The 18146-nt window shown below is 50.3% G+C and overlaps 1 protein-coding gene across 1 annotated transcript in view; it reads left to right on the top strand.

Annotated features, from left to right (window-relative positions):
* The first annotated feature begins 7564 nt into the window (after positions 1-7564).
* Positions 7565-18146, top strand: part of SYT17 (synaptotagmin 17) — a 66775-nt gene continuing 56193 nt past the window's right edge. The window contains exons 1-3 of the mRNA XM_045542688.1: positions 7565-8010; positions 11612-11629; positions 12268-12416. Coding sequence (XP_045398644.1) covers positions 7996-8010; positions 11612-11629; positions 12268-12416 — 182 coding nt within the window. The 5' untranslated portion in view covers positions 7565-7995. The remainder of the gene's footprint in view (positions 8011-11611; positions 11630-12267; positions 12417-18146) is intronic.

The following is an 18146-nucleotide window of genomic DNA, read 5'->3' as shown; positions in this document are numbered from 1 at the left end:
TGGAGGCTGGATTTAGCCATAGTCTGAAAACCCCCATTCTTAAACATGCAGGTGGAGAAGGAAAGGCATGTTATATATGGTGTCCTGGAGTTCAGAGAAGGAACATGGGCTGGGAATGCATTTGGGGGATTTGTGTAGATGGACTGAAGAAGAAATGAGAGGTGGAGACACAGAGAACCAGTAGCACGGTTTGAGCTCCTGAATCCAGATCAATCTGAAAGTCCGGTACTTCCATCAACCAATCATGTGGATTCAAGCTGGGCAGCCACGTTCCCAGCACAACTCTATTTCCATAGGAGAATGGAAGAGCGATGCTGGTGGGTACCTTGCATATTCTGCTACACACGAGGCTGTAGAAGGCAGGAAGTTGGTCAAGGCAGAGAGAGGGAAAGAGAGAACACGTTGTCATGCATGATTGGTGGCTGCCCGATCATCAGAGGCGCTGGCACCATCACTTGGACACTGATCATTAATCATTACAAGAAATTACATGGCAGAGTGGGTACTGCATGCCAAACGCTATGCCAGGGGCTTCCAACTCCTTCATTCCACCTGCACCCCACCCTCCTGGCATGCACATGCCCACTTATGGATGAAGAAACTGAGGCTCACAAAACTGGTCAGCAGCAGAGCCCCCATTTGAACTCTGTCTCTGGGACTCCACATTCTTTCTACTGTGTCCCCCCTGCCTCGGGACTGGGTCCATTTGCCGTCTGGCCCTTTTCCTGCTTCCTATGGAAGTGGGCTGAGCCCTCAGCTGCGTGCACAGGCCAACCCATCTACTCCAGATCCTCGCTGCTCTGTGGTACGTGGACTAGCAGCACTGGCATCACTTAGAGCTCGTTAGAAATGCAGAATCCCAGGCCGTGCTCCAGACTTACTGAATCTGCAACTTGTATCGAATGAGATTGCCTGAGTGGGATGCACAGTAAATTCAGCCAGCATCAGCATCTCCTGGAGGGTTTGCTGACCTCCAGAGTTTCCGATTCAGTTGCTGTGGGTGGGGCCTGGGATTCTGCATGTCTGGCCAGGTTCCCAGGCAATGCTGGCGTGCTGGCCCAGGGACCATGCATTGAGAAGTGCTCGTCTACAGTGCACCAGGTGCCAGGGTTCCAGACTAGGACAAAATCCGCGTCTCGAAGCTGTTCACAATATCGTGCTCTCCACCCTGCCTCTGGAGGAGACAACACATCAGATCCAAAGCGTCTTTCCTTTGTCCTAAATCCTAGGAAAGCAGATTTCATATGCTGCCCCTGTAACCACATCAGCGCTGTCAATGCTTGTGCCTACCCCAGCGCGCTCTTCTGTTTCTGCAGTTAAATCCCAGCGCTGTTCTTCCCAGCCGTAGCAGAGAGGGGAAACAGGTGGTCACCAGCTTCCTGCTAATAACCCTTCATATGTTTGAAGCCCATTATTAAATTGCCCTCAGATTTTCCTTCTTGAAGACTAAATAATTAGCTACCCTTCTCTGAATCATAGGGTGGAGAGGGTTTGGCTGATTGTGGCTGTCAGCCTCAGCCGGGACATCTGCAGTATAAATTCTTGAACCAATGTAGGGACTACAGGTAGGGTGGGGAGGGGGTTTCAGGATGTTTCAAAGGCTAGACTGCCAGACTCCTTCATCTAAGCAAGATCCTCAGGAGTGACGCCAGCAGACAGCATGCAAGATGAAGAGATGTCTGGTAGGAGGCAGGGACCAGCTGGAGGTCAAGCTTCATGAGTGAGTCAAACATCTGCAACGCTGTGGGCACCCTTAGGCCCATCCCCCACCTCTGTGTAATCTCCCACCCTGGCCCTTCCAACAACAGAACATCACTCACGAGGCAGCTTGGCTGGTGGCGAGCATCCTCTTAGGTAGGAAGTGTGTGAACATTGCAAAGATGGTGTCCCAGCATGCTAAGGTCAAGGTCAAACTTTAGTCCACCTGCATCAGCAACTCGGGGAAGCTTGTTAGGAAATGCATATCCCCAGTCCCCAGTTCTAAACCTACTGCATCAGGATCTCTGGGTGAGCAGTGTGAGAATAGGGAGTGTCACAAGACAGTCCCCCACACCTTCTGTGCACGATCAAGTTTGAAAACGACTGTCCTAGTGTATGATGCGGCACTCTCTCTTCTCAGTCTTGGCCATGAACAGAAAACAAAAATGGTTCAGGGTAAATAAAGCACCTAGCACAGTTACTAGTAATAATATAACCTGTCTGTGTGATGTGTTTATGTTTTGAAAATGAAAAATAGCAACAGCTAGCATTTACGGAGTACCTCCTTGGTGGCAGGTGCTATACTAAGGGATAGTTTGGCCCATTGAATCCTTACCTCCGTGAAGCAGTGACAGTCAGTATCCCATTCACTGAGGAGGATGCTGAGCCTCCCAGAGGAACATGCCTGAGGTCACACACCTAGCATGTGGCATGCAGCACGACTCAGACCTAGGTCTGAGTGACTCTAGAGTCCAGGCTTTTAACTTCCATGTCATTCCATGCCTTTCTTCCTCCTTGACATGCTCTTCTCTTCCAACTGTAAAATAAAACCAGATACACCATGGCCACAGATTAAATATACACTTTGGGAGAAAGAAACAGAGAACCACTATTGGTGAACTATGCGCCTGTGTTTCAAATGCATTTTTTTTTCATTTGCTTTATCTCACACCAGCCCCAGCAGGGCAGTGTTATACCCATTCTGCAGATGAGGAAAACTGAGGCTCCCGGGAGATGAAGTGGCTTACTTAAGGTCGCACGGCTGTTATGTAGGTGAGGCTGGACTAGAAGCTAAATCTCTTGCTATCAAACCACGTTGTCCCTGGTGAGGATGGCAGGTTCTGACTCCCATTCGGGATTACTTGGTTATGTCAGCCTGTTAATCATACTTAACAGAAGGCTGCCGTTCCTACTTCAGACCAAGCTATTTAATTAGCCCAGAGCCTTCGTACTTCCCCTACATTCAGAAACACTGCCCAGGGCTACAGGTACAGCTAAAACAGGATCTGAATGGCTTGCTTGGGAAGCTGTATCATTGGAACTGACTTAGGAGACAAGAGCCATCAGCCTGTACAGCAGGAATAGAAAGACACCCAAACAGAATCCGTGTGGCCCGCACTTTTTAATTATGTAGGTAGTTTCAGGACTGGGGTTTGCATTCCCACCTCTAACTACCTTTAAGGACTGTGAAGAGAAGACTGTTGCTATGACTGTGTACCATGTCTGCCATCCAGGGCTGGGTGTTCCAGGGGACACAGTGAGAGGCCTGGCTCCTTGCAAAAGCTGGAGATGGACATGAGCCCAGAAATGCCTTCAGGGGGTGACTGAAGTCTTATTCCCTGATCATCAGCTCTGAGTGTCATTCTGTATTAGAAAGGGCTGAATTCCAGAACCATCTAATCTGCCTGGAGATTGGACATCTCCACCTGGATGTTCCGCGGCCACCTCATCGTGAGCATGTTGTTTTTGTCTCCCAGAACCTTCTTCTTAGAGAACAAAATCCTGCCCTCTGTACATGGTCCTGGTGGGATTCTGGCTCACCATGAGCACACACCTCTGGTCACCTGGTCCAGGCTGACTCAAGCAGAGTGTGGGGTCCTCTGGCCACCGTAGGTATGCGACTTAAACAGGACCAAACATTTTCCATAAGATTTGACACAAAATCTCTCTTCCTTTTGGAGCACAAACTGTAAAAATATAAACTTAAGACCACTGGTGGCTATTTTTCTGCCATGTGAAGCAAACCTACTCCAGGGGAAAAAAAAAATCTAATGTTCAGAGAGAAGCCGTGAAGAGGTGAGATACAGAGCGAGAGAACCCTGATGACTTCGGTTGCATCTCTCACTCCAGCCACGCCCATAGGATTTGCACTTGGCCTTCCCAGTGAATGAGCTCATAAATTCTTTTTGGCTCAAGCTGGTTTGGACTGGGTTTCTTTCAGGAACCTTAGATAATACATATCTGAGATTCAACATATCCAAACATAAAACCCTTCTATGTCCCCCACCCCGGACCCCTGCCCTCCTCCCACCCTCCCTGCCTCCAGGCTTGTCTACTCCCTGCCCAAAGACACCCAGATAGACAGACACACACACACCTGCCAAAAATCTTTCCGATCACGATCCTCCCTGCTCTCTTACGGGGTAACTCAGGCGGCTGCCTGAGCTCTGGCCCCTCCTACCTGTTGACCCTCACCTGGCACCCCCCTCTCCTCACCCCGCAGCCTGAAAACCACCTGCAGTTGTCCCTCTCACCTCTAAGGGAACGCACATGCTACTTTGAGGGGTTCTTATTCCCTTCTTGTCATGGAACCCCGGGCAGTCTGTTGAAACCTATAGACCCCATCTCAGAATAATGTTTTTTAAAATCATAGAATGCTTCGAATGATACTGAAATTATAATTACCTTGATATACAGTTATCAAAATATTTAAACAAATTTAAGTATGATAATGTATGTGCTTCCTTACTAACCCATTAAATAGAAAGATCTAGCAGTGGGCCTAATAACTATTGTAACTTTCAAACAGTAAAGAGTACATATGAAACTTCAAGTAATGTGCAACAACTCTAATGTGATATGAATACACATGATTTCTGTTGGTGACAAAGTCCCAACAGAAAGTGCTAATATTGTGTTGGTTTGTTGCCTGCATTTATAAAGGAAGGAAATACCAAATTTCGGGAAGAGGTTGGTGACAATGCAGATGTAACTTTTTTCCTTTTTCAGTTCGTGGACCCCCTAGGAATCTATCCCTGGACCTCCCAATTAAGCAACATTGAGCTCTAGAATAATCTCCCCATCTTTGGTTCTTTGGGACTCGGTTTAATGCCAGCCCTGTCACAAAGCCTTCTCTGACCCTCATCACGCTAGGCTGGGGCCCTCCTGTGTATCCCTAAAGTCCCCTGAGCCTCCCTTTATCACACCACAGGTCACATATAATTCCATGTATTTGTCTCTCTCCTGGACTGGGGGTTTCCCCACTGAGATCTGCCTTGTCAACAGGCACGGCCTTGCTCTGAGACCAGGCTACCCCTCAAAGCTGGACTTCAGGTCCCTGTGAAAGGCAAAGAGACGCTTGCAGAGCCCTGGGACCCTGGAATCCAGTCTCAGAGTGACATCTGATACTCCCCCTGATAAAGACTTACACTTACTTCTTCTTACTTTTTTTTTTTTTTTTTTTGAGGCAGAGTCTTGCTCTGTCACCTGGACTAGAGTGCTGTGGCATCAGCCTAGCTCACAGCAACCTCAAAGTCCCGGGCTCAAGCAATTCTCCTGCTTCAGCCTCCCAAGTAGCTGGGACTACAGGGGCAAACCACCACACCCAGCTAATTTTTCTATTTTAGTAGAGATGGTGTCTCACTCTTGCTCAGGCTGGTCTTGAACTCCTGAGCTCAAGCGATTCTCCCGCCTCGGCATCCCAGAGCGCTAAGATTACAGGCATGAGCCACCACGCCCAGACCTACACTTATATTCTCCTCACTTCTTTCCCCCGGGGATGGTGCGGCCGTGGAGCTGGGCCTTTATTGCCAGCCAGACGTGCATTTTTACGCCGTCCTTGTCTCTTTTCACCTGTTTATCTTGGGCACCCACTTTGCCTCTCAGCCCAGAACTTCAGCTTCTGGGGATCTATAAAATGGGGACCATGGCAGCACCCACCTTGTAGGGCTGTAGGAGGGATTAAACAAGAACAAACACGAGGTGCTCAGCACCCAGTCATAACAACTACTTGACTTGAGAGCTGGAACCATGCATGTTAGCTGTCATTACTGGCCATTTACTCATTCAACAAGTATTTATTAAGCACCTATTGTGCCAGGTGATTTGCATACAATTAAAGCATTTGATAATACCAGAGGTAGCTTCTATTATACTCATTTTAAATAACCTCTTCCCTTGGGAGAGGGATGCTTAGTATTCTCAGACAATTTCAGGTCTTAGGAGATTAGGGTACCAAAAAACGCTGGGTGGTTCCTTCTCTTTCCCCCAAGATCAGGCATCATGAGGCAGCACAATACAGGGGAGAGGTGAAGGATTCAAGTTTAGGTTTGGATCCCAGCTCCTGGAAGCTGTATACGTCAACTCTTTAGGCATTCTTTTTTTTTTTTTCCTCATCTGAAGAGTGGGATAGCAATACTGCCTACCTCGTGGAAATCAGAGAATTAAAAGGTCAAATTTGTGTAAAGGGCTGAAAACAGTGCCTGGCACACTGACCTCAAAAAAGGGTTAGTTAGTATTATTCATGGGAACATCTAGCACATTCCTCTGTGTCCCTGCCATCCCCCCAAGGGCAGCCATCCCAGGAGACCCCCCTCCTGGGTGAAGCCCACTCCTCCCCAAGCACACCTTCGCATCAGTGCTGGAGAAAGACTGGGCAGATACTGCAAAGTGGCTACGAGTGCACACGTGTGGGTTCGAAGGCCAGTGCCTCCTGCTACCAGCTGTCAGGCCTCAGTAAGTGGCTTTACCTCTCACCTGTAAATTGGGGATAATCGCAGCACCTCTCTCAGGAAATGGAGCCAACAACGACAAAAACAGTTATTGAGCGCCCACTGTGGTCAGGCACGAAGCTGGCTGTGTAGGAGTCCTCCAGGTCCAGGAGGATGCAATGAAATAAAGCTTGTGCAGTGTTGAGTTCAGTATGTGTTGCATGCGATGCGCTACAAATTCAATACATCATACTCAAAAATGCATACGTCTGCTAGATTTTTACACAAAATATATGCACACGTGTATGTTACATCTTTCGTTTATTACTTCCACATTTATTTCCACAAAACAGCCCTGGAGGATAGGCAGGGCAGAGATTTTTATCCCATTTTCACCGATGAAAAGACAGAGGCGCTGGGAGGTTGAAATGAAAAGACTGATAAAACTGGTCACCAGCAGCAGGAGCTGGCGGGGCATTTTAAAGAGAGAACCAGCGGAGGGCAATGTTCCACCTCCAATCTCTCAGTAGAGAGCTGGACCAAGCTCTGTGGCCTTGGGATGCGGGGCCTGGGGACGGGAGGCCTTGGGCTGGGAGGTTTGGTGGAGGCCTTCGGGCCCAGGGCGCCCTAGCCACGCGGGCAGGCGGGCGGCGGACACGCCCCGGGGCGCACACTCGCTGGCTCGGGGCTGCCCGCGGGCAGAGGCGCGCACGAGGCCGGGCACGACGCTGGGTGGCGCTGCTGGGCTGCCCCGCGCTAGACCTGTTGCGTCCGGGGCGCAACTCGGGCAGGTTTGGGGTAAAGGGGCGCTCCGCTCTCTCCGCGCGCCCCCTGCAGCCCTGGCCGCGGCACCTCCCTCCCGGTGCCCTACACCCCCCTTAACTCGGGGCTCCCATCCACGCAGCCTCTGTGTGCCCCACCGCAACCTTCCTAGCCGCGTCGGGTGGGGCGGGAATAAAGTTTTTCCAACCCGGTTTGGGGAGAGGGCTGGATGGGGAGGACCCTCCTCGTTGCAGACTCCATGGCGGGCTGGACTGTGTCCCCTCGGCTTCACGGCCGCCCCCGGGGCTCTGCTTTCGGTGCCAGCCCCGCGAGGGCCGGATGGGCTGACCTGTGCACCACCCCCTCCCACCTCCTCCCACCCGGTCCCCATCCCCGTCCCTTCCCCCACCTCCCGCGCGCCCGGGCCCCAGCGTCTCCGCCCCGCCCGCGCCGGGGTCGCTGCAGTCCCCGCGGCTGCCCCGGGCTCCCTGCCCAGGCGCCCCGGCCTTATTCCAGCCTGGGGAGCGCCTCGGGGGGAGTGCGGGACAGCGAGGGAGGCCGAGGCGGGGGCCCCGGGCGCCCGATCTCCCTCCCCGAACCGGGGAGGTGGCCCCGACTCCGGGAGCCGGAACGCAGGGAAAGGCAAGGACGGGGCGGCCGGCGGAGGGGCGGGCGCCGCTCATCAGCCACGCCAGTCACGTCTGGGGCCACTCGGCTGCTTTTTTCTTCCTTTCCCCCTTTGCTTTCTCCCCCCTCCCCGGTTGGCGAGGGCAAAGTGGCCGTGGCGGCGCCATGCCCGGGCCGGAGTGAGTACGCGCGGGCGAAAATGGCGTACATCCAGGTAGGGCTGGGGCCGGGGGCAAGGTCCGGGCCGGGGGTGGGGGTGCCGCGCCCCCTCCGGCTGGGAGCGCGCGGCAGGGAGGGCACGCGCCTAGGCTCCCGCAAACTTGTCTCGAGGAAAAGGGTGCCCGAGCACGGGCAACCTGTGCAGCAGCGGCGGGGCGCCCCGGGAGCAGACGCCGGGGACCCCAGACCCCGGGATGGAGGGCGCTGTGTGGACTCCGCTCGCGCGCCCTCACCTCCTGCGGAGGGAATGGGGGGTGGGGCGGCCTCTCCTCCCCCTCCCCCAGCCCCCGGCACCCCGGCCCAGGGGAGGGGCCGCGGGGAGGGCGGCCCGGGGCGCGCCAGCCGCCTGGCCCGCCGGCTGCCGTTACCGTGGTGACGGCTCGGGCTAATTGGCCGGCGGAGCGAGCCTGAGGCAGCTGTTCCGGCCAGGAGGGACAAGGACGTCGTCTCTCCCGGGCACGGGGTGCTGAGGGGTGGGGGACACGCAGAGGCCAAAGGCGCGCCGGTGAGGGGGAAGGGAGCCGGCTACTTGAGCCCCTTGCACTGGGGTGTGGGCGATGTGGACCCCGTCACCTTGGAGAAACTCCCCCAAGAATCCGTGAGCTGAAGCAATTTCCAAGCAGCTTTTTGGGGGAGGTAGGCTGGACTTCTTGATTAAGAAACCTTGCTCCTCTGCAGGAAGGGAAGTGGCCACAGGTCAGCGCCAAGGTCAAGCAGTCAGACCCGCCGTGAGACCCGCCGAGCTGCTTGCCTCCGGGGCTGGCTCCTCCGAGCCGGGCGGAGAAGCTCACGGGCCCCCACGTCCAGGCTGCATCTTGGCTCCCATCTTGTCCCCTCAGCCTCAGCTGGGGGGCTGCTGGTCTCCCGGGTCCCCTCTGGTTTACACATCCCTTCATCTTGTCCTCAGACTTTTCAGTCTGCCGGGAACTCTGCTCTGTCACCTGGCAGAGCCTCTCCCATTCCTCTCCCTGCTCGATGCCCTGGATTGGCTTCCCTGTCATGGAATCGCGGGTTCCTCTTCTCAAGTTCAATGAAGGTCACATTTACTACACATGCCCACCGTGTGCTGAATGTGGTTGGGGGCTATTCAATAGTCGCTCAACACACACTTGGGTGACCACCTACTATGTGAGGGTACAGTGGTGAAAACGGCACAGTTCCCGCCACTCTGAATGCACAGTCTAGAGAAATGAGCATTGTCACAGGCTTCTGGGGTTCTTAACAACCACCTTCAGCACGGAGAAATTAAGTGACTTGCCCAAGGCCACACAGCTGCTTAGGGGTCAAGGTGGAATATAAAACACAAGGTAATGGGGACAGGTGAGGGATATATGTTAAGCATCTCCTGTGAGGATGGCCCAATGATATTGGCTATCCTTCTAGAACAGGGTGTTAAACTTTTTCTGTAAAATGCCAGATAGCATTTTTTTTTCTTCGAGACCCGCACGGTCTCTGTCACAACTGTTGGACTCTGATTGTAGCACCAAAGCAGCCACAGACAGTAGTAAACAGGTGGGTGTGGCTGTGTTCCAATAAAACTTTATTTGTAGACGCCAAAATTTGAATTGTATATGCTTCACATGAGTCAGGAAGTATTGATCTTATTTTGATTTTTTTCAGCCATTTAAAAACGCACAAATTATTCTTAGCTCGAGGGCTGTACAAAAACAGGCTGCAAGGCTGGACTTCTGTTTCGAATGGGTTCTCCTTCCTCTTTCTGGCTTAATCTGTTCTCTTCTGTTGGGGTTAGACACAGGAGCCTGGTGGACCCAATGCAGACCACCTTCCCTTTTCTCTTTCGTCTTCCTCGGTTTCTCTTTGTTCTCCAACACTCACCTTGCACCTGACCCTTGAGAAATCTCGGTGGTTGTTCCTCAGCAAGGGCATGAAGTGGCCTTGTCTCTGGTCACCTTGGTTTTATAAATGGTCCTTTTTGACCACCACATGTCCAGGAAATGCTTCCCTAAATTAAGAGAATCACCACTGATTGTTGTGGAAACACTATCACTTTATCCTTGCCCTTTATTCTAAGCATTTTAAAACATTTTCTCATGGAAGCCCTATGAGGGCATAGCTTTTTGCTGCTTTCTTCTCTTCCAGAACAATACCTGTGCCTACTAGATTCCACTGTGTCTTGACAACCCACTTTATTCTCCTCGAAGAAAGAGCACATTTTATTTTGCACCGAGGCAGCAAGAAAGCATTTGCACAGTGTCCTATCTCATCTCAACAGCACCCCTCAGAGGTAGGGAGTAGCCCTTCCACTAAAGAAGAGGTAACTGAGGCTCAGAGAGGCCCCCGGACTTGCCCGAGTCTCATGATTGGTCGTTGGTGAGACCAGGACTAAAATTTCTCTACCTAGCTGGTTCTGTGGCCCCTCAGCACCTTCAGGTCTTGTTCTGTGTATGGTTTGGGTTTTAGTTTCGGAAGAGTTCATGATTAGGGCCTTTGCCTGTTTCCCAAGCTGCAGTTTATTCCCTTACCACTTCAAGGCTTTTGCATTTTTCATGGGCCATGTACTATTTCATCACCCGTACTATTATTATTTTTTTTGCTAAAAATGGACTTTTATTTTTACTTTAAAAAAATCACATGGAAAGGAAACTTTAAGACACTGCTGTAATAGAAAACCAGGATCACGTGATATAAGCAGAAGGCAACTGGAAAAATAAACACAATGGGAATAATGCCACATTATTAAATTCCAGCGGGGTATGGCTATCGCCAAGGCTGTGCGCTGGGAGTCTGCTTTCTTTCTTTAAATGGAGGGGCAGGGGGAATTAGTAAGCGGTAGGAAGATGTTAACGTCCAATGGTACCAAACTGAGACCTTCTCCTCCTTGAAAGAGAATTGGAAAAGATAGTAACTTTCTTTCTCTTGATTCAAAGTTCTGAGTTTGGGACCCGCCTCAGTTCACCTCTGGGATTCACCTAGGCTGGGATGCAGGACTCCTCACCTGCCTGGTTTACTTGGCGCATTTGGAAAGTCATCTGCAAGAGGAGGAGGGAGTCTGTGCCTTGGGAAGCTGGAGAAGAAGATGGGGAGGGGGTGGGGCCACAAAAGAAACAGAAGCCCTCCCTCCTCAAGAGGACTAGATTATGGCTTCCTTTTGGGTTCCCCCTATGGTGGGTGGTCATATGCAACTCCCCACCATCACCATTGGAGCAGAATTGGAAGGTAGGGCCTCCAGGAGGGCGGGGGAGCCAAGTGACATCCACTCTGTGCCTGCCTGCACGATAGCTAATCATGTCCTTTTGGGTTGGCTTCATGGCTATTTCTGTATAGGAAGGTTTGCTATTCTCCTGAAGTGTGGCTGCATTGGATAGCATGACTATCTATCCGCCCGCTCTGATTCATAACAGCATACGGTGCAAATCAAATCGAAATGCTAAAGTTTCCCATTTATTCGGTGTTGGTTAACCAGGAGGCTACCTTCCCAGGATGGTAAGTGGAAAGATGCAGGGCTTTTTTTTTTCTTTCTTTCTTTCTTGTTTTGAGTTGCTGGAATATTGCTAAACTGGTCTTGTCTCTCTCTTTTTGTAACCCTTTCACCCCCTTACGCCCCGTGGCTTCATCATGGATCTCTAAAAGGGCAGTTGGAACCATTAAACGAGGTGGGTTAATGCGATGATTTGTTTGGTCTGGATTTTTAATCAAGAAATGCTTGCCTTTCGTTTTGGAGTCTTACGCAGGGCTGTGTGGATACTGAGTATTAAACAATAACCTGATGTTGATAACATCACAGATTCCATCCCTTTCTACCGAAAGGAGAAACAGACACTAGTTGACAAGTTTCCCTCCCCAGCCCCTGCGTATTCCGTTTGATTATCTCTGTTTCATGTCACTGAAAGAGATTTTTTAAAAATATTTTTTCTTTTCTTTCAAGAAGACAGAGTAATATTCATTGTGTTTCGAGAACATATTGTATACCCCTCCTGATTTACAAACCACCCACACGTTAAGAAAGACGTTCACGTAAACTACAAAAGAAAATACCTGCAAATGTTTTGCCTGCTACTGATGGCTCCAGTGAGTTGATGTTTGCTGTCTCTGTGCCTGCAGTTGGTAAACAGAGATGGAAAACATTTTGTTCTAAGTGCTCGGCAGCAGAGCCAGAACTCCTGAATGTCTTTATTTCTCATCAGGGATCGGCTGCTTGTAATTTGGGATCTTGTTTCTCCTCTTCCCCTTCCTGACTCTTCCCACCTCCCCTCTCCCCCGCCCCCCTGCCCACCTCCCCCGGTGGCCTCAGGGTTTTCTTTCTAGAATCTCTGATCTGCTGCTGTGCAGATGGACCTGCCGGCACTGCTGTCAGAAGTGCTACGAGTCCAGCTGTTGCCAGTCGAGTGAGGATGAAGTTGAAATTCTGGGACCTTTCCCAGCCCAGACTCCTCCCTGGCTGTAAGTAAAACTGCTCTGAACTTCCTCGAAATCAGCCTCAAGACCTTTCATTTCTCTTTTTCTGGAGGGAGTCAGGCATGGGGGGGGGTCTGGGCCACAGGAGGGGGGACTTAGGGGGTATGAAAGAAGGGAAGCTGAGTTTCCATTGACATCTTTGCCGCGGATGGGGCTGAGTTCTGTGCTCCTCGTGTAGTTTGGCAAGCTGGTGAGACCAGCTGGTGGTGGGGTTTCAGTTCAGCCGGCTTCCCATCGGGCCTTCTGAGATACGAACCGTGTAACGCTAAGTGTGTGGGCACTGTTAGTCACGTGGAATGTCGTTCCAAACAGAAAAAGAGATCTGTGAGCATCCATATTCTTCAAGGCTTGACCAAATTCTGAGGGTTTCTATCCAAGTCAGTGTGATAGGTTGTCTTAGCACCCAGCCCAGTGCCTGCCCATAGTAGATGCTCAATAAATATTTGTTGCATGGATGGGCGGGTGGAATGAACAAAACAGGTGCCTTTTTGCTGGTCTGAACAAGAACTTCAGAAACAGGGAAGCAGAAAAGCACCTCCAGGCTCCATCCTGTCCTCCAACGCTGTTTATGTTCTCTCTGGCATCTTTCATTTTATTTCCAATTCGCTCTCCTCCCGCGCCTGCATACAACATCTCCATCTGCCAGTCGCTCAGATATTTTGGGAACGCAGTTTTGAAGCTTCTCAGCCACGTGTCTGGTCCACCTCTCTGTGGCTGGGAGAGGGATGTGGTCAGAGTGGATAGATCCAAAAAGGCCAGGGCTGGGAAGGGTCTGGAAGTCATCGAGTGCAACTTCTCATGATCTGTAGGGGCAGGCCCAGGGAGGGAGAGAGACGGCACGAGGGCCCACAGCTGGAGCCTGGTGGGGGCTGGGGTAGTGCTGTCTCAGCTAAATCCTTGGGCTGAGATTCCAGAAGTCTCTAGTGCCTCAGGCCTCTCGTTTTCTCTTCTTAGAAGCAAGTATCAAATATGTTCCTAGCAAAGTGGCTTTGTGTCAGACAGTGTGAGTTCACATCCTATTTCCACTACTATTTTCTAGTTCTGTGACCTTGGGCAAGTTGTTTGATCTCTCTGTTCCTTGATTTCCCATCAGTAAAATGAGGATGATAAAAAGAATGGTATTTATCTCATAGAGTTGTCGGGGGATGAAACGAATTTATATATGGAAATGTGCTTAAGAATGCTTGACACCTTGTTGGTAATCATAAATGTAAGTGATTCTTTTTACCCTAGTTTGGTCTTAGTTTTTCCATCTGTAAAATGGGAATAATAAAGCACTTTGATGGGGTCATTATGGAGAGTGAATGAGATATGCATAGAACGTGCTTAGCACAGTGGTAAAAGCTTTGTAAATATTCATTTCTGTCGTGATTAGGTATTGGTAGAGACTCATTAAACTGATGCAAAGACCATAGTAAGGAACTCTTCCATTATTCATGAGTTGTGTGTAGAGTTGAGATGTTTGGTAAAAGCAACTCATTGATCAAGAGCTAAGTCCCATTTTCCAGTGGTCTGCGTGGCAGAGGTTAGCTTAGCCCATCTGGTGTCTTTAAAGCTATGCTCACAAGAATGCCAACTCTGTTAAAGGCAGGGGTTTTTATCTCTCTTGTTAACTCAAAAAAAATTGTTGTTGACCAACTGACCAACCTTCCAAGCTTCAGGCAGAAATTGAATCCTAAAAGTGCCAATCATCCCCTTGAAAAGTTCATGTCAGTTTCTTTGGTAGTGATTTCTCAAGTACACAGTGTGCCAAGCACTGTGGTAAGTGCGAGGCTAGGTAGGGTCCCATTCCCATGCTCAGGGGATTTAAAATCTTGTACAGGAGATAAGGCAGCTATGTAAGTCCAGTTACCCGCTAGAGTTGTGCATTTACACCCTGCATACTATCTAGGACAGTCCTGCATAAGGTCTTGTTGAAAAAAATCCAAGGATAGTGGCTTCAGGTATAGCTGGATCCAGGGGCTCAAATGATGTCATCAGAGTCTCTCTCCTCTCTCTGTTTCTTCTGTATTGACCTCATTCTTCAGCTTGCTTTCTCCATGTGGCAGCACTAGACTTACATTCTGTCGTCATGACATCCAAAAACCAGGAAAAACTGTCATTGGCCTGGCTTGGGTCATGTACCAATCACTTGACCCAGTCACTTTCACTTGGAGGAAATAGTGCTAGAGTCGTGCCGGGTTGCCTGCCCATCCTGCAATCAGGGAAATGGTCCTTCCCACCCCAGACACATGAACTAGGCTAATAGACCAGGGGTTGGCAAGTTTTTTTTGTAAAGGACCAAATAGTGAATATTTTAGCCTTATGGGCCATATGGTCTCCATTTCAACTACTTATTTCTGCCATTGTGTAAAAGCATAATATGGAAATGAATGAGCATGGCTGTGTTCCCGTAACACTTCGTTTACAACATCAGGCAGTGAACTTGGCTCTGGAGTTTGCTGACCCATCTTGGGTGTTGTGACCAGAGAGGAGGGAATGGACCCCAGTGCACAAATAGCACAAAGGGATGCTACATCTAGGAACAGTTGGGAGAATCATGGAAAATAAGCTTGCAAGCTCAGGTTGTGTAGGGTCTTGAACGCCAGGTTAAGGAAGTTAGATTTTCTTCTATACTAGTGGAGACCCCTCATAGATATTGAAAATCACAGTCAAATACGTGTTTGTCCCCAGATACCCAAATGTTGAGTGTTACAGCTGTACAGCCTAGATTCTAACACTGAGTTGGAAGACAGTTGTGTTTTCCCTTGGTGGCTGACCCTGTGTACAAGCAGGGGACCTTTTGAGGGGCAAGAGGGTTGAGACCTTCTGGGCAGATACTTCCTTAGGTTTTGCCACAAGTAGAGAAGTGGGCTGGAACTTTCCCAGCAGGGCCGACATACCACACAACTCCAGGTGGCACCATTCACATGGTGACCATTATAAATGGCATTGTCTAGAGTTGTCCAGTCTACAGACTGAACAGCTGTACATGACCTTTGTGCTTCCCAGGATGAACCAGGTCTCTCTTGAACCCTGGCCAACACTTAACACATTTTTGGCACTCAAGATAATGCAAAATGGTAAGAGAGGGTTTCTATCCAAGTCAGTGTGATAGGTTGTCTTAGCACCCAGCCCAGTGCCTGCCCTTAGTAGATGCTCAATAAATATTTGTTGCATGGATGGGCTGGTGGAATGAACAAACAAGTGCCTTTTTGCTGATCTGAACAAGAACTTTAGAAACAGGGAAGCAGAAAAGCACCTCTAGGCTCCATCTCCTCTATAAAGGGGAGATGGATTAAATCATTTAAAAAGCAAATTTACAGCTTATGCTTTCCCCAGATTTATTTACCAAGTGGGCAGCTGCGTGTTAATAAACAGGCAGAGAGTAAAAATGTCAAGTGTATGGGCTTTGCAGTGCTGTTTCCACAGTGACATCTGAGTCAGAACCACAGGACATTCCTCTGTGGACTGGCGTGTGGCAGATGAGCTGGCCCTTTGTGTGTGCTCTGCATGTGATCTCGGGGGACACACCATTAATGGTCACATATGATCATGTCCTGTGTGCCCCCAGCTCTCCTTGGCTGGGCTGGGCTGGTGAAGGTCAGGGAAACTGTACAATCTAACTGGTTCCCTTTGGGGCAATGCCAGAAAAACCCCGGTTGGAGAGTGAATTGAGGTCAAGTTGTTCATTTGTTTGGCCAAAAAGCGTGTGTTGAGTACCTACTGTGTGCAGGTACCTATGTACAAGTCCCACAGGGATGCTCTGCTTAGCAGAGGGAACTGTGCCATCCAGAGTTTACAATTGCTGAGCTCAGTTTGGGTTCTGCCACTCAACAGTGGTGCAAATTAGATACCTATTCCTCTCCCCACCCCACCCGGGGCCCCCATTTACCATCTGTAAGGGGTGGGGGTAGTTAATAACAACGAACTCCTGGGGTTTTTTTTCTTAGACAAGGTCTAACTCTGTTGCCAGGGCTAGAGCGCAGTGGCGTCATCATAGCCCACCGCAACTTCAAACTCCTGGGCTCAAGTGATCCTCCTGCCTCAGGCTCTGGAGTAGCTGGGAATATAAGTGCACGCCACCATGCCCAGCTAATTTTTTAAAAGTTTTTTGTAGAAACAGATCTCACTGTGTTGCTCAGCCTGGTCTCAAACTCTTGGCCTGAGGCAATCCTCCTGCCTTGGCCTCTCAGAGTGCTGGGATTATAGGCATGAGCCACTGCCCCCGGCCACTCCTGGATTGTTTTAAGGATGAAATGAGACGGTTCATATGGAGCGTTTAGCACAGTGCCTGGGACATGGTAGGTGCGAGCACCTGGCACTTTTGATCATAATAAATACAGATGCCACCATTCGGAAGTGCATCCTAGTATGGGAGTGGGTGACAAGACATGCACTGGGGTAATTGTGCTACAAGGTAAGAACCACAAAAAGGGTGCATCCGCTCATTCATTCACTGGGAAAAGAAATGCGGCACACCCCAAGCATGCCCGGCACCGCGCTAAGGTGAGGTCGGCGGTGGTTAACGCAGCAGCCACCGTCCCTGCCCGCAGGGGGCTGTGGCTTAGTGTTAGATGCAGAAGATGAATCAGGAAGCCACAACTAAAGAGGAGTTATGTGCAGGACTGGGGAGGGAGAAAAGAAGGTGTCAGGATAGGGGCTGATGGGCTGGGATGAGCCGACAGGGACAGGGTGGGGGCCTCTGAAGCAGAGACCTGGATGATGAGAAGGAACCAGACAGGTAGAGGGGACAGGAAGAGCATTCTGGGCAGAGGGACTGTGGCTGGGCATGTCAAAGGGCCAGGCGACCTGGTGTAGGGGACTGGCTTAGGGCATGTGCAGGCAAGCGAGTCTGAGGGGCTTCAGGAGGAGATGACATTAAAGCTGATCCTTGCAGGCTGGTGGGACTTCACAGGTGGAGGTGGCTGCTGCAGTGCAGTGTGGCTGCTGGGAGTCGGGGCCTTGCGGGTGGACAGGTGCCCCAGTGGCCATAACGTTTTGGTCCCGCCTTCCTTGGAAGATGGCATTGCTTTCATTTACGGGAGAGAGAGAAGAAAGACGGATACAGCACGACCCCATGGCTCTGCCCCCCCGCCCCCTGCCCCCCACATTTCATCCACTATCTTCACTTCTTATAGCCCGGGAACAAGAAGCAAGCAAACATTCCGTTTTCCGCTGATGACATATCCACACTTGCCTTGGCTGTGACCCTTATATCGCTTTTGAAGAACATCAGATCAGTCTCATTTCATGCACAGGATGCATCTAAAGACCTCATAGAATTCAAAACTTGTATTTTTCAAGATGAGTTTCCCTGCAGGCTTAAATGTCAAGTTGGGGGGATGTGGTCTCACAAGGCATAAATCTACAGCCATTAAGGCTCAGGCGTGTGTTATCAGCAGCATCAGTCTCAACCCACATCGCCAGCTTGTTCCACCTCCTTTCCCTCCCCCACCCCCACCTCCCTGCATTCTTACCTAGAGTATGGGGGGCAGGAGGAGCTTAAAGCCACCCTTGTTGTCATAATATGAGCTAAGCCGGGCATAGTGGCATGCACTTGTATTCCCAGCTACTCAGGAGGCTGAGCCAGGAAGGGATCACTTGAGCCCAGGAGTTTGAGGCCAGCCTGGGCAACATAGTGAGACTCTGTCTCTTAAAAATAAATTAAAAAAAAAATGTATTGAGCATCTACCTACTATATACCAAATGTTGTTCTAAGAATTTTACATGTGT

Source organism: Lemur catta, chromosome 2 (genome assembly GCF_020740605.2).
Source record: "Lemur catta isolate mLemCat1 chromosome 2, mLemCat1.pri, whole genome shotgun sequence".
Classification (NCBI taxonomy): Eukaryota; Metazoa; Chordata; class Mammalia; order Primates; family Lemuridae; genus Lemur; species Lemur catta.
This window is presented reverse-complemented; position numbering and strand designations above follow the sequence as displayed.